The sequence below is a fragment of the Rhinoraja longicauda genome, chromosome 18 (assembly GCF_053455715.1).
Source record: "Rhinoraja longicauda isolate Sanriku21f chromosome 18, sRhiLon1.1, whole genome shotgun sequence".
Taxonomy (NCBI): Eukaryota; Metazoa; Chordata; class Chondrichthyes; order Rajiformes; family Arhynchobatidae; genus Rhinoraja; species Rhinoraja longicauda.
Window position 1 is genome coordinate 42,418,641 of NC_135970.1, and position 17,007 is coordinate 42,435,647.

A 17,007-nucleotide genomic window follows, 5' to 3' on the forward strand; every position below is an offset into this window, starting at 1 on the left:
AATGGAGTTAGGTTAGGTAAGGGGGAGGTGCAGCGAGACCTGGGTGTCCTTGTACACCAGTCACTGAAAGTTGGCGTGCAGGTACAGCAGGCAGTGAAGAAAGCTAATGGCTTCATGGCCCTCATAACATGAGGATTTCAGTATAGGAGTAAAGAGGTTCTTCTGCAGTTGTATAGGGCCCTGGTAAGATCACATATGGAGTATTGTGTACAGTTTTGGTCTCCTAATTTGAGGAAGGACGTCCTTGTAATTGAGGCAGTGCAGCGTAGGTTCACGAGATTGATCCCTGGGATGGTGGGACTGTCATATGAGGAAAGATTGAAAAGACGAGGCTTGTATTCACTGGAGTTTAGAAGGATGAGAGGGGATCTTATAGAAACATATAAAATTATAAAAGGACTGGACAAGCTAGATGCAGGAAAAATGTTCCCAATGTTGGGGGAGTCCAGAACCAGGGGCCACAGTCTTAGAATAAAGGGGAGGCCATTTAAAACTGAGGTGAGAAAAAAGTTTTTCACCCGAAGAGTTGTGAATTTGTGGTATTCTCTGCCACAGAGGGCAGTGGAGGCCAAATCACTGGATGGATTTAAGAGAGATTTAGATAGAGCTCTAGGGGCTAGTGGAATCAAGGGATATGGGGAGAAGGCAGGCACGGGTTACTGATTGGGGACGATCAGCCATGATCACAATGAATGGCGGTGCTGGCTCGAAGGGCCGAATGGTCTCCTCCTGCACCTATTTTATATGTTTTCTATGACTATGACTATATGTTTAGTTTAGATTTAGAGATACAGCGCGGAAACAGGCACTTCGGCCCACCGAGTCCGCGCCGACCAGCGATCCCCGCACATTAACACTTATCCCACACACTAGAGACAATTTACATTTATACCAAGCCAATTATCCTGCAAACCTGTACATCTTTGGAGTGTGGGAGGAAACCGAAGATCTTGGAGAAAACCCACGCAGATCAAGCTCCGTACAACGTACGAGCTCCGTACAGACAGCGTCCGTAGTCAGGGTCGAACTTGGGTCCCTGGTGCTGTAAGGCAGCAGCTCTACCCGCTGCACCACCCTGCCACTGTCTCTCTCCAAAATGCCCTCTCACCATTTCCCAAATGTAATTGTGAGGAAGAGTTCCTTGCATTGCCCGGCCTACTAGACTGAGGCAGATCCACAGACAGAAATAGAATTCCCAAAAGCACGTTTGTAAAATCACTACCTCATCAAAATCTATTCAATTGATTTTTACAGCTTGCATTTGCTGACAGTATCATTCAGACAGTGGAGACAGTGCAGAATGTTGAAATTGAAGTACCGAATGCCAAGTTTTAGCTGGAAGATTAAGGTCAGTTGCAGTCACCATATAGTCAGCATGGACAAGGTGGCTGAAGGGCCTGTTTCCGTGCTGCTCGACAACTCTGTATTTTTTAATCAATCTGTCCGCTTTTCTCAGCAGTTTATACACCTCGAGTAAGTCAAGGCTTCAGTACAGAGGCCGTTTGTGAGAACAGCTTTACTTTAGACTTTAGAGATACTGCATGGAAACAGACCCTTAGGCCCACCAAGTCCGCCACGACCAGCGATCACCCCGGTACACTAGAACTATTCTACACAACAAGAACAATTCACAATTTACAGAGGCCAATTAACACACAAACCTGTACGTCATTGGAGTGTGGAGAGAAAACCCACGCAGTCACGGGGAGAACGTACAAAGCCCGTACAGGTAGCGCCCGTAGTCAGGATGGAACCCGAGTCTCTGGCGCTGTAAGGCAGCAGCTCTACCACAGCGATACTGTGCCTCCACACCTCTGTGGAGGATTTGTTGCTTTGCTTTAGGTTAGCTGGCCTAACTTTGTGTTGTGTGAAGTCAGGTTAATGACAAGTATGGGACAGGTTTAGTATGGATTAGAGATACAGCTTGCAAACTGGCCCTTTGGCCCACCCAGTCCAAGCCGACCATCACACACAGTTTTGTGTTCCACTTTCTCGTCTACTCCTGACACACTAGGGACAACTAACCTATAAATCCACATGTCTTTGCGATGTCGGAGGAACCTTAGATTATTTTTAGTTTAGAGATACAGGCCCTTTGGCCCACCGCCCAGCGATCCCCGCACACATTAACACTATCCTACACACACGAGGGACAATTTACACATACATCAAGCCAATTAACCGACAAACCCGTACGTCTTTGGAGTGTGGGAGGAAACCGAAGATCTCGGAGAAAACCCACGTGGTCACGGGGAGAACGTGCAAACTCCACACAGACAGCACCTGTGGTCGGGATAGAACCTGGGACTCCGGCGCTGTGAGGCAGCAACTCTACCGCTGCACCACCCTCACACGGTCACAGGAAGAACGTGCATACTCCACACAGACAGCACCCGAGGTCAGGATCGAACCCAAGTGTTTGTAGTCTATCGAAGGCCAATATCTGTCTGGACCCTGTTGTGAACAGTAATTAGCTGAGTGTCGGTGAATGAATGCAGATGAAAAGCAGGGTTTGCATGTTCAGACTGACGAATGCTGAGAGATTCACTGATAGCTGTGTTAAGTGTTAAAACTGACAGCATGAATTGCCATTTTATGTAAGCTGCTCCCACTCTTGACATGCTCCTACCATCTACTTGTTTCATCAATGGCACTCCAATCCAAATGGTGATCAATAATTCCACATTTATATTGACTGCCTGTCGTGCTCACATTCAATGCCTTTTCATCAAACTCCTTAACTACAAAAATCCCTTTTCAAAACCAAACAAAAAGGGTTGCTGTTCAAATTTAAACAAGAATCGAATAAACCTTTCAGTGTGTGCTTTTTTGAAATATAGTATCATTAATCGTTGTGGCACAGAGAAGAGGCCCTTCGGCACATTAGGTGCAAGCTAGCATTCAGTAGAGCAAAACGGGTGACTTGATTAGAACAGGTGTCAAGGGTTATGGGGAGAAGGCGGGAAAATGTGATTAGGAGGCAGAGATCAGCCATGATTGAATGGCGGAGTGGACTCGATGGGCCAAATGGCCTAATTCTACTCCTATAACTTGTGAAAACCATCAGTCCCAATCTCTGCTCCTTCCCTTCAGCCTTGCAACTCATTTTCCCTCATGCATTTCCCATTTGTAAGCCCTTCTTCCATCTGCACGTGGCAACATCCAGATTATCACTGCATCAAAATGTTTATGTTCACTTTCCGCTTTTGATCTGTTCCTTCTGTCTGAGAAAGGGTCTGACCCAAAACATCGTCTGGCCAGTCCCCTCCACAGATGCCTGCTGAGTTCCTCCAACACTTTGCTTTCTCGCCTAAAATTCCAGCATCTGCAGTTCCTTCAGCTTAACCTTTGTTGCTCCACTAATTCTTGTTGCCAAAACACATCATCCCAGTTTTCACTGAAGCAAGTTTTACCTGCTACGTTATTGGCTGCTGAGTTGAGCTGGGCTCACAGTTCGGTGCAGCATCTCTGGAGAAATGGAATCTGTGACATTTCGGCTCGACTCTGTTCCTTGTCTCCGGAGATGCTGCCTGTCCTGCTGAGTTACTGCAGCAATTTGTGTCTATCTTCGGTTTAAACCAGCATCTGCCGTTCCTTCACGCTACCTCAAGGCTGGCAGCATAATCAAGGATGATTCGTACCCCGGCCGCTCCCTCTTCTCCCCTCTCCCATCGGGCAAAAGGTATAGAAGTGTGACAACGCACACCTCCAGATTCAGGGACAGTTTCTTCTCAGCTGTTACCAAGCAACTGAACCGTCCTGCCACAACCAGAGAGCAGTGCCGAGCTACTGTCCACCTCATCAGGGGACACTGATACATCTGTGGTCGGACGTTACTGGCTTTACTTTGCAATAAATGTTATTCCCTTATCATGTATCTGTACACTGTGGACGGCTCGATTGTATTCATGTCTTGTCTTTCCGCCTGCTGGTTAGCACGCAACAAAAGCTTTTCACTGTACCTCGGTACACGTGACATTAAACTAAACTCAAACTGAACCGAACTGAACTTCCGGCAGATATTGGCCTTGCTGATACCAGTGTCAGTGCCTGATAGTCACGGAGTTGCACAGCGCACATACAAGCCGTACAGCACAACATGTCCAAGGTGATCATCCAGACTCATCACTTTTACAAGCACCTGCTCTCTGGCCTTCTCGGCCGTGGCAATTCAAGCACTTGTCTCATTCCATTAATTCCTCTGCTATTAAAACTCTTTAAATAAAATGTCGGAGCAAAAACCTGGCTGAAAAGCCTTTGTCCTCTGCAGCGTGCCTTTGTCTAACTGAAAGCAGAGGATGGAGCAGACAGTTATATGGGTATGGATTCGTAATTAAGCAAAGTGGCTCCTGCTTTCGTCAAGAGAGTCAGGAGTCAAGTCAATGACTAGGGGGCGGTGCAGAGAAAGCCCATTGAATTGGTTCCTGACATGAAGGTGCTAATGTATGAAGAGAGATTGAGCCAGAGGGATTGATACTGAGTGGAGTTTGCCAGAGTTGTGGAACAGATGGACCAAGGAGTACGTGCATAGTACAAGTACATTGTACAAGTACGTAGTACATGTACGTAGTACAAGTACATAGTACAGGTACACAGTACAGGTACACAGTACAGGTACACAGGACAGGTACACAGTACAGGTACACAGTACACAGTACAGGTACACAGGACAGGTACACAGTACAGGTACATAGTACACAGTACAGGTACACAGTACAGGTACACAGTACAGGTACATAGTACAGGTACACAGTACAGGTACACAGTACACAGTACAGGTACACAGTACAGGTACACAGTACAGGTACACAGTACAGGTACACAGTACACAGTACAGGTACACAGGACAGGTACACAGTACAGGTACATAGTACACAGTACAGGTACACAGTACAGGTACATAGTACAGGTACATAGTACACAGTACAGGTACACAGTACAGGTACACAGTACAGGTACATAGTACAGGTACACAGTACAGGTACATAGTACAGGTACATAGTACATAGTACAGGTACACAGTACAGGTACACAGGACAGGTACACAGTTCATAGTACAGGTACATACTACAGGTACATAGTACATAGTTCAGGTACACAGTACAGGTACACAGTACAGGTACATAGTACAGGTACACAGTACAGGTACATAGTACAGGTACATAGTACATAGTACAGGTACACAGTACAGGTACACAGTACAGGTACACAGTACATAGTACAGGTACACAGTACAGGTACACAGTACAGGTACATAGTACAGGTACATAGTACATAGTACAGGTACACAGTACAGGTACACAGTACAGGTACACAGTACAGGTACATAGTACATAGTACAGGTACACAGTACAGGTACACAGTACATAGTACAGGTACACAGTACAGGTACACAGTACAGGTACATAGTACAGGTACATAGTACAGGTACACAGTACATAGTACAGGTACACAGTACAGGTACACAGTACAGGTACATAGTACAGGTACATAGTACATAGTACAGGTACACAGTACAGGTACACAGTACAGGTACACAGTACAGGTACACAGTACAGGTACATAGTACATAGTACAGGTACACAGTACAGGTACACAGTACAGGTACACAGTACAGGTACACAGTACATAGTACAGGTACACAGTACAGGTACACAGTACATAGTACAGGTACACAGTACAGGTACACAGTACAGGTACATAGTACAGGTACACAGTACAGGTACATAGTACATAGTACAGGTACACAGTACAGGTACACAGTACCGGTACAAGTTCACTGAAAACGGCATCTCAGGTGAACAGGGTGGGGAAGAATCCTTTTGGCATGTTGGCCCTCATCAATCAGGGCATTAAGTGACGAAGTTGGGATGCTATGTTACAGTTGCAGGTACCATTGCAACGTTTAAGGAACATTTAGACCGGTACATGGATAGGGTATGTTTAGAGGAAGATCTCGGAGAAAGCCCACGTGGTCTCAGGGCGAACGTACAAACTCTGTACAGAGTCGGGATGGAACCTGGGTCCCTGGTGTAAGGCAACGACTATGCCTACCGCTGTGACACTGCCCCTCCTGTTCTATGTTCTAACTAATGCATCTATGTTGCCCGGGTAGCCTGGAGGAGATGTATCACATGTCTCATCTTTTGGCAATGTGCCTGATAATTCACCAATATGCCTCTGCTCCCATTATTAGCTTGAGGCAGTGAATGTTCTTTCCTCGACGTGATTGCGTACAAGCTTGTGTTGACCAGACAGAGAGGATTTCCAAGAGAGATTTTGTTGGGAAGCTTTGAGTCCTCCCGTTTAATCATTTTGTTTTGTCTGTCCCTTTGCCGTGATGTTGGTGTCTCTCAGTCCCGGCCAGCGATGAGGAGGAGTGCACCACCTTGTTTGAACACGTCTCCAAGTCGTCAGACGATCCGTTTGACACGCCCTCGGGGTCCGTCCAGCTTCTGTCTATTAAGCCGCTGACTACACACACCGGGTATACCCAGTCCGGCTCAGACAAGAGCCCCGAGATACCAGCAGTTAATGGGGAGGTAAGTTGGATTGATTGGTTCAATACTTTATTCCCACACGTGACAAGCCACAGTGGAATTCTTTGCTTGCGTTCCCAAGGTATGCAAAGAGTCGCCACGTAAAGGGCACTGACAAGGTTACAAAGCCATAAGGTCATCGGGAATAGGAGCAGGATTAAGCCATTCAGCCCATCAAGTCTAATCCGCCAATCAATCACGGCTGATCGATCTCTCCCTCCTAACCCCATTCTCCTGCCTTGTCCCGATACCCCCTGACACCTCTCCAGTTACCACACCAAGTCCTGCTTTGTTCTCCCCTACCCCTCCCCCACGCCAGGTTCTCCTTACCTGTCTGAATAGTTCTTAAACATTGCGAAAGTCCCCGACTACCTCCTCAGGCAGCTCATTCCATACACCCACCACCCTTTCTGTAAAAAAGTTGCCCCTCAGTTTCTTATTAAATCTTCCCCCCCCCTCATCTTAAACCTATGTCCTCTGGTTCTCGATTTCCCTACTCTGGGTAAAAGACTGCACTTAAAAACATAGAAAATAGGTGTGGGGAGGCGCTGTGGGTGGGGAGGCGTGGGGAGGGGGAGGCATGGGGAGGGGGAGACGCTGTGGGAGGGGAGACGCTGTGGGAGGGGAGACGCTGTGGGAGGGGAGACGCTGTGGGAGGGGAGACACTGGGAGGGGAGGTGTGGGGAGGGGGAGACACTGTGGGAGGGGAGGTGTGGGGAGGGGGAGACGTGGGGAGGGGAGACGTGGGGAGGGGGAGACGCTGTGGGAGGGGAGACGCTGTGGGAGGGGAGGTGTGGGGAGGGGAGGCGTGGGGAGGGGGAGACGTGGGAAGGGGGGTGTGGGGAGGGGAGGCGTGGGGAGGGGAGGCGTGGGGAGGGGGAGACGCTGTGGGAGGGGAGACGCTGTGGGAGGGGAGACGCTTTGGGAGGGGAGGCGTGGAGAGGGGGAGGCGTGGGGAGGGGGAGACGCTGTGGGAGGGGAGGCGTGGGGAGGAGGAGGCGTGGGGAGGGGGAGGCATGGGGAGGGGGAGACGCTGTGGGTGGGGAGACGCTGTGGATGGGGAGGGGTGGGGAGGGGGAGACGCTGTGGGTGGGGAGGGGGAGACGCTGTGGGTGGGGAGACGCTGTGGGAGGGGAGGTGTGGGGAGGGGAGGCGTGGGGAGGGGGAGACGTGGGAAGGGGGGCGTGGGGAGGGGAGGCGTGGGGAGGGGAGGCGTGGGGAGGGGGAGACGCTGTGGGAGGGGAGACGCTGTGGGAGGGGAGACGCTGTGGGAGGGGAGGCGTGGAGAGGGGGAGGCGTGGGGAGGGGGAGACGCTGTGGGAGGGGAGGCGTGGGGAGGAGGAGGCGTGGGGAGGGGGAGGCGTGGGGAGGGGGAGACGCTGTGGATGGGGAGGGGTGGGGAGGGGGAGACGCTGTGGGTGGGGAGGGGGAGACGCTGTGGGTGGGGAGACGCTGTGGGTGGGGAGACGCTGTGGGTGGGGAGACGCTGTGGGTGGGGAGGGGTGGGGAGGGGGAGACGCTGTGGGTGGGGAGGGGTGGGGAGGGGGAGGCGTGGGGAGGGGGAGGCAGTAGATAGGACTGTTCCATGACCTTTTCCAACTTTGTTGGCGCCAGAACCTAGCGACACTTGTGTACTGCCCAGGTGAGGTCTGCTGTATGACTTTACCACAGCAAAGCGTTGCACGTGTACAGAAGTACACATGACAGTACAGCACCAATCAATCATTGAGTTGGAATATTTCTGTTGCCACAAGGTGAGCAAAGCTCTGAAGCAGAAGTCTGACATTGAGCACTATCGAAACAAGCTCCGTCTGAAGGCCAAGAGGAAAGGCTATTATGACTTTCCCGAGTTTGAGAACAACCGGGCCAGCTTGGAGCAGCAGAGGAAGGTCTACGAGAAGGAGCCGATGGACGTCCGCCGCACGCTGGAGGCTGAGGTGCGGGCTTCATCCACCTTCTCCGAAGCCAGAAACAGGTGAGGACCACGGACATGAGATACCTGGGGGAGGACTGGACTGAAGGGTGAGTGGCAGAGAGGGCAGGAGCCAGCGCGAGGGTGAGTGGTAGAGAGGGCAGGAGCCAGTGCGAGGGTGAGTGGTAGAGAGGGCAGGAGCCAGCGCTGGGGTGAGTGGCAGAGAGGGCACAGGATGAGTGCAAGAGTGAGAGGTAGAAAGGGCAGGAACATGGGTGAGAGCAAGCAGAAATTGTAAACTTGAATGGTGATTGTGATGCAGAACCATGGTCAGCCAGTGGACCAGTGGACCAGTGGACCAGTGGACCAGTGGACCAGTGGACCAGCGGACCAGTGGACCAGTGGACCAGTGGACCAGTGGACTTTGACTGCCATGCGATGGAATGTTTTACAAAGCTGTTCTCCGCTCCAGTGTGGTGTCACTCTCTGGATGACAGTGAACCAAAGTATCTGCTGCATCTCGCCCAACGTTTCCAATTTCCAGAACACCTCTTGATGTTGTGTACTTGAGGAACGTGTTCCTTTGGTTCATTGAGGAATGGCTGGAATTGTGTAGGAAGGAACCGCAGGTGCTGGTGTAAACCGAAGATAGACACAAAAAGCTGGAGTAATTCAGCAGGACAGGCAGCATCTCTGGAGAGAAGGAATGGGTGATGTTTCGGGTGGAGACCCTTCATCAGTCCAAACGACACTCTTGTTGTTCTCCATGGCCTTCACTCTTAGTGCTCGCCAATTATACAGGACAGTCATGGAAATCCATCATGTAGGCAACAGTGAAGCGGATAGAACTATGAAAGCGGTTCTGCTGAGGTAGCGTGGGCTTCTGTGACCTGTATCAGCGCTTCTTAAACTATTTCAGTGTCATTCCCCCTTGAGTCTTTATCACAAAATTTCATTCACCCTCGACTACATTTTCTTGTTTTTATTTTGGTAATTTTCGTCTTATTCTCTCCCTTGTGTATAATTTTATATATAATTTATTTTGTCACATGAGCAAAAAACATAAATTAACTAATTCCTTAAGTGTTTGTTTTATTCAACGTTTTGAACATCCTAAAAATATGTAAAGAAAAGTAGAAGTGAAAAAAAAAGTTTAATGACAGCAGGAGTTGGAAAATCATTCTATTAGAATGTTAAAAAACCATTCCAACGTCTAAACACTGGACTTCAGCCCATCCTACCCTTTCGGTCTTTGATTACTGCAGTCTTTCTCTTGGAAAACTAGCTCAAAAAACCATGGAGTCTGTGGTTTAATATATTAGTAGTTCTAGCAGAAAAGTAGCTAAATTGGCAACACGAAGTAAAGTTACAATAGACAATAGGTGCAGGAGGAGGCCATTCGGCCCTTCGAGTCAGCACCGCCATTCAATGTGATCATGGCTGATCATTCTCAATCAGTACCCCGTTCCTGCCATCTCCCCATACCCCCTAAGGGCGATCCTCCAGTGTTGCCATTTATAAATTTATGATCCCACTAGCTCGTCTGGTCTTCCCTAAAAGGTTATATTGCAGTAAATTTGGGAAATATCCTGCTACTTAGAAATTAGAAAGCCATAGGTAGAGAGAAAAAAACATATCAAATTTCCAGCTCCACTGCCATTGAAAGCAACAAGAGCTTACTAACCATTTTAATGGCAGTATAGAAAAAAATATATAAATATCTGAACAAATTAAGTCATTCACCCTTCATTCACCCCTCTAGTTTCATTCACCCCAAAATTAATTTCATTGTGTGGGGTGGGGGGGGGGACAAAAGCTGGAAGAGGGCTGGACAAAGCGTGACAGGGAAGAGATGGACAGAGTGCATTTTGATTGGTGGGGTGCAGAAAAGATTTACAAGGAGACTGGAAGGGCTGAGCTAAAGGGAGAGGTTGTGCAGGCTAGTTCACAGGAGGATGAGGGGTGATCTTATAGAGGTGTACAAAATCATCAGAGCAATAGATCAGGTAGATGCACAGACTCTCTTGCCTAGAGTAGGGGAATCGAGAACCAGAGGACATAGGTTTAAGGTGAAGGGGGAAAGGGCAAAATATTTTATAGGAATCTGAGGGGCAACTTTTTCACACAAAGGGTGGTGGGTGTATGGAACGAGCTGCCGGAGGAGGTAGTTGAGGCTGGGACTATCGCAACGTTCAAGAAGCAATTAGACAGGTACATGGGTAGGACAGGTTTGGAGGGACATAGGTCAAATGCAGGCAAGTGGGACTAATGTAGATGGGAATTTTGGTCGGTGTGGGCAAGTTGGGCCAAAGGGCCTGTTTCCGTGCTGTATGACTCTTTGGCTCTATGAGATGGTTGGAACAACAGCCAGAGATCTTTCAAATGCTCTCTGTTCCATGTGCTTTCTTTGGCTGACTGAGAGATGGATGGAAGGAGCTTGCAGTGGTTGGATGCATCCATTGCCAGGATCCTTGGTGGGCACATGGCTTACAACAGGGCGACACAGTGGCGCAGCGGTAGAGTTACTGCCATACAGCGCCAAAGACTCGGGTTCGATCCTGACTACGGGATGCTGTCTGTACGGAGTTTGTACGTTCTCCCCGTGACCTGCGTGGGGTTTCTCCGAGATCTTCGGTTTCCTCCCACACTCCAAAGACGTACAGGTTTGTAGGTTAATTGGCTTGGTAAATGTAAAAATGTAAAATTGTCCCTAGTGTGTGGTGGATAGTGTTAATGGGTGGGGATCGCTGGTCGGCAGGGACAAGGTGGGCCGAAGGGCCTGTTTCCGTGCTGTATCTCTAAGCTAAACTAAAGTAAACACAGTTCCTGCAGGTTGCAAAGCGATTCACCGTTCCAAATAACGACGTTCCACCTTCCCGCTACAATTGCATTCATGGTTCTCTTGTTTTGATGTATCTGGAATCCACGCAGACAGTCGCAGATGAAGAACACGATGTACAGGAGCAGGCAGTCTCTGAACAGTCCGAGTCCGGGCGGCACCGAGATGGATATGCTGGTCACCAGGGAGAAGTCACGGCGTGGCATTCGCAACAATGGATACGACGTGAGTCCTAGAGCCTATGCAGAGTCTAGAATTGTCACGTGCACTTACGATAGGCAGAATGACACAATGACACTCTTACTTGCAGCAACATAACATGCCTGTATAAACACAACAAGGAGGCACAGTGGTGCAGCATTGCAGTCACTGCCTTACACCACCACAGACCCAGCTTTCATCTTGACTACAGGTACTGTCTGTACAAAGTTTGTAAGTTCTCCCCATGACTGCGTGGGTTTTCTCCGGGTGCTCTGGTTTCCTCCCACACTTCAAAGACGTACAGGTTTGTAGGTTAATTGGCTTTTGTCAAGATTGTAAATTGTCCGTAGTGTGTAGGATAGAGCTAGTGTACGAGGATTGCTGGTTGGTGCGGACTTGGTGGGCAGATGGGCCTGTTTCATCGCTGTAACTCTAAACTCTAAACTTTAATCAATACAAATAGATAGCAAAGCAAAAAAATCAATGTTAATAAACCCCACCAAAACAACCCCAAAAGCCCTCCGTGCAACCGACCGAGGGCAGTTCATTGTTCATTGTTGGGTTGCTGTTCTGCCATGTTTAAACCCATGATAGTTGTTGGGAAAAGGTGTGTTGGCCACGGTTTTCAAATTCCTGTACATTCTTCCTGATGGGAGGAATGAAATGAGAGTGTGGCCAGGGTGGTGTGGGTCAGTGAGAGTGTGGCCAGGGTGGTGTGGGTCAGTGAGAGTGTGGCCAGGGTGGTGTGGGTCAGTGAGAGTGTGGCCAGGGTGGTGTGGGTCAGTGAGAGTGTGGCCAGGGTGGTGTGGGTCAGTGAGAGTGTGGCCAGGGGGGTGTGGGTCAGTGAGAGTGTGGGTCAGGGTGGTGTGGGTCAGTGAGAGTGTGGCCAGGGTGGTATGGGTCAGTGAGAGTGTGGCCAGGGTGGTGTGGGTCAGTGAGAGTGTGGCCAGGGTGGTGTGGGTCAGGGTGGTCAGGGTGGTGTGGGTCAGTGAGAGTGTGGCCAGGGTGGTGTGGGTCAGTGAGAGTGTGGCCAGGGTGGTGTGGGTCAGTGAGAGAGTGGCCAGGGTGGTGTGGGTCAGGGTGGTGTGGGTCAGTGAGAGCGTGGCCAGGGTGGTGTGGGTCAGTGAGAGTGTGGCCAGGGGGGTGTGGGTCAGTGAGAGTGTGGCCCAGGGTGGTGTGGGTCAGTGAGAGTGTGGCCAGGGTGGTGTGGGTCAGTGAGAGTGTGGCCAGGGTGGTGTGGGTCAGTGAGAGTGTGGCCAGGATGGTGTGGGTCAGTGAGAGTGTGGCCAGGGAGGTGTGGGTCAGTGTGGTCAGGGTGGTGTGGGTCAGTGAGAGTGTGGCCAGGGTGGTGTGGGTCAGTGGGGCCAGGGTGGTGTGGGTCAGTGACAGTGTGGCCAGGGTGGTGTGGGTCAGTGAGAGTGTGGCCAGGGTGGTGTGGGTCAGTGAGAGTGTGGCCAGGCTGGTGTGGGTCGTTGATGACACTGGTTGCCTTTTTGAGACAGCGCTTCCTGTGGGTCCCTGTGATGGTGGAGAGGTCAGTCCCTGTGATGGTGGAGAGGTCAGTCCCTGTGATGGTGGAGAGGTCAGTCCCTGTGATGGTGGAGAGGTCACTGACCCAGAGCATCGTAGTTATACTGCACAGAAACAGGCCCTTGGGCCACCTGACATTCCCATTTGCCTGCATTTGGAAACCTTTACTATCCACTACCTGCCCATTATATTTGATCCACCTCCACCTGGCATAATTGTGCCACCTCCACCTCACCTGGCAGCGTGTTCCATACGTGCAGCATCCTCTGTGTGAAGACATTGCCCCAGGTCCCCTTTCCCCTCTCATTAACCCCATGCAATCCAGTTTTAGACTCTCCGACACTGGGTCATAAGACCGCGACCATTCACCATATCTTGGCCCGGGTTGGACTGCTTTGTTGCATCAACCTTTGTGCCGTGCTCTGCAACCTCCCAGTGAGCTTGGGTAGCATTTAGCATTAGTAGCGGTGTTTCAGTTTTATCCTAGCAATGACATACACCAGGAGACATTTACAGTAAGGCAGGAGTTCTCTCTTCAAGTGCCCCTGCCCTCTGAAGGGTGCCCTTGTGCTCACATGAGTAAAGGAGGTATGTGGAACTGTTTGAGGTGCTGTTGGAAAGTTGGTGTGTCTAACAAGGCAGCATTCCCTCAGCACGCCACCCTGCAGACTATTGAATACTGGAGTGCTTTGCTAAGCAACACATGGTGTACAGGGAGGGACTGTAGATGTTGGCTGTACACCCAAGATGGACACCAAATGCTGGAGTGACTCAGTGGGACAGGCAGCACCTCTGGAGAGAAAGAATGGGTGACGCTTCGGGTCTGAAGAAGTTTCTCGACCCGAGACGTCACCAGTTCCTTCCCTGCAGACATGCTGCCTGTCCGGCTGAGTTACTCCAGCACTGTGTGTCTCTCTGATACACAATATGCTGTGGCCATTGCCCAGCTGTGAGAGAGTGTAGGTGAAAGTGCATGGTACACCCAGACTCCAGAGCTTGCAAAAGCATTGGCATCTCTAAATCAATGAAGCACTGTGATACTGTGATGGATGGCGACAGGGATGCTTTGCATGGCGTATAATCAAAGTCTTCAGCAGCTGTCGGTAACTTGTGGAAGATGATGAAGCTTCTGCTGTTGTTCCCTGAGGAACATTGGCTTAATGCAATCCACTTACTCAGGTGTGGTATCAGAGCGGCACCCTGGGACATCACTCACTCACGCTGAGTCAAGCAGTGTCTTGCCACGGCTTTGGCTTTATTTAGTAGCGATAGTTCAGGCTGAGCGCAGTTCTGATAAACATCGCCGTCCTCCACCAAAGACGGAAATGATTTGCAAAGATTTAGCACCTTGTGTTATTCCAAAGCCATTCGCAAAAGATTGATTATTCCAAATTATTGTCAGTCCTTGGTGGGCAGCCAAACACCACAGCTAATTTGCACTCAGCAGATACCACGGCACATGAGCAAAGAGGATGGATGTCCAGTTACACTGAATACTGGTCATACTGATGAGTAATGGTGTCGCTCGGAGAGGGAGAGAGGGGCACACATCCACACACACACACACACACACACACACACACACACACACACACACACACACACACACACACACACACACACACACACACATCCATACACCCGATACACGCACACACGCACACACACACACACATCCATACACCCGATACACACACATACACACATCCATACGCCCAATACACACACACACACACACACACACACACACACACACACACACACACACACACACACACACATCCATACACCCGATACACACACTCACACACATACACACACACATACACACACATACACACACACACACTCACACACATACACACACATACACACACACATACACACACACACATACACACACACACACACACACATACACACATCCATACACCCGATACACACACACACACATACACACACACACACACACACACACACACACACACACACACACACACACACACACACACACACATCCATACACCCGATACACACACACACATACACACACACATACACGCACACACATACACACACACACACACACATACACACATCCATACACCCGATACACACACACTCACACACACACACACATCCATACACCCGATATACACACACACACACATCCATACACCCGATGTACACACACGCGTTTAATGCAAGGTAAAGCCTGATTAAAGATAGTTTGATGTGTAGGAAAGAAAACTGCAGATGCTGGTTTAAATCGAAGGTAGACACAAAATGCGGGTCAGGCAGCATCTCTGGAGCGAATGGTCTCCGATGAAGCAGATGGAAGGTCAGGACTGTCCTCTAGTTAGCAAGAGGATGTTTTTTGTTTTAGAGATACAGTGTGGAAGCAGGCCCTTCAGCCCACCGAGTCCATACTAAACAGCGATTAACCAACCCGTACACTAGTCCTATCCTACACACTAGGGACAATTTACAGAAGCCAATTAACCTACAAACCTGCACGTCTTGGAATGTGGGAGGAAACCGGAGCACCCGGAGAAAACATAGAAACATAGAAACATAGAAAATAGGTGCAGGAGTAGGCCATTCGGCCCTTCGAGCCTGTACCGCCATTCAATATGATAATGGCTGATCATCCAGCTCAGTAGCCTGTACATGCCTTCTCTCCATACCCCCTGATCCCTTTAGCAAAAAGGGCCACATCTAACTCCCTCTTAAATATAGCCAATGAACTGGCCTCAACTACCTTCTGTGGCAGAGAATTCCACAGACTCACCACTCTCTGTGTGAAGAAATGTTTTCTCATCTCGGTCCTAAAAGACTTCTCCCTTATCCTTAAGCTGTGACCCCTGGTTCTGGACTCCCCCAACATCGGGAACAATCTTCCCGCATCTAGCCTCTCCAACCCCTTAAGAATTTTATATGTTTCTATAAGATCCCCTCTCAGTCTTCTAAATTCCAGTGAGTACAAGCCCAGTCTATCCAGTCTTTCCTCATATGTAAGTCCCGCCATCCCAGGATTAATCTGGTGAACCTTCTCTGTACTCCCTCTAAGGCAAGAACGTCTTTCCTCAGGTTAGGAGACCAAAACTGCACACAATACTCCAGGTGCGGTCTCACCAAGGCCCTGTACAACTGCAGCAGAACCTCCCTGCTCCTAAACTCAAATCCTCTTGCTATGAATGCCAACATACCATTCGCTTTCTTCACTGCCTGCTGCACCTGCATGCTTGCTTTCAATGACTGGTGCACCATGACACCCAGGTCACGTTGCATCTCCCCTTCTCCCAATCGGTCACCATTCAGGTAATACTCTGCTTTCCTGTTCTTGCCGCCAAAGTGGATAACCTCACATTTATCCACATTATATTGCATCTGCCATGCATTTGCCCACTCGCCTAATCTATCCAAGTCACTCTGCAGCCTCCTAGCATCCTCCTCGCAGCTAACACTGCCACCCAGCTTCGTGTCATCCGCAAACTTAGAGATGTTGCATTCAATTCCCTCGTCCAAATCATTAATATACACTGTAAATAACTGGGGTCCCAGCACTGAGCCTTGCGGTACCCCACTAGTCACTGCCTGCCATTCCGAAAAGGACCAGTTTATTCCTACTCTTTGCTTCCTGTCCGCCAACCAATTCTCTATCCACCTCAAAACTGAACCCTCAATACCGTGTGCTTTAAGATGGTACACCAATCTCCTATGTGGGACCTTGTCGAAGGCCTTCTGAAAGTCCAGATATAACACATCGACTGGTTCTCCCTTATCCACTCTACTAGTTACATCCTCGAAAAATTCTATAAGATCGTCAGACATGATTTACCTTTTGTAAATCCATGCTGACTTTGTCCGATGATTTCACCACTTTCCAAATGTGATGCTATCACATCTTTAATAACTGACTCTAGCATTTTCCCCACTACCGATGGGAGGACGTACACACTCCACACTCCATACAGAGAGCACCC

At 49.5% G+C, this 17,007-nt stretch overlaps 1 protein-coding gene across 1 annotated transcript in view; it reads left to right on the forward strand.

The window, feature by feature from the left end:
* LOC144602185 (UPF0606 protein KIAA1549L-like) overlaps positions 1–17,007 on the forward strand; it is a 145,100-nt gene that overhangs the window by 114,075 nt on the left and 14,018 nt on the right. The window contains exons 15-17 of the mRNA XM_078414921.1: positions 6,358–6,542; positions 8,294–8,514; positions 11,383–11,515. Coding sequence (XP_078271047.1) covers positions 6,358–6,542; positions 8,294–8,514; positions 11,383–11,515 — 539 coding nt within the window. The remainder of the gene's footprint in view (positions 1–6,357; positions 6,543–8,293; positions 8,515–11,382; positions 11,516–17,007) is intronic.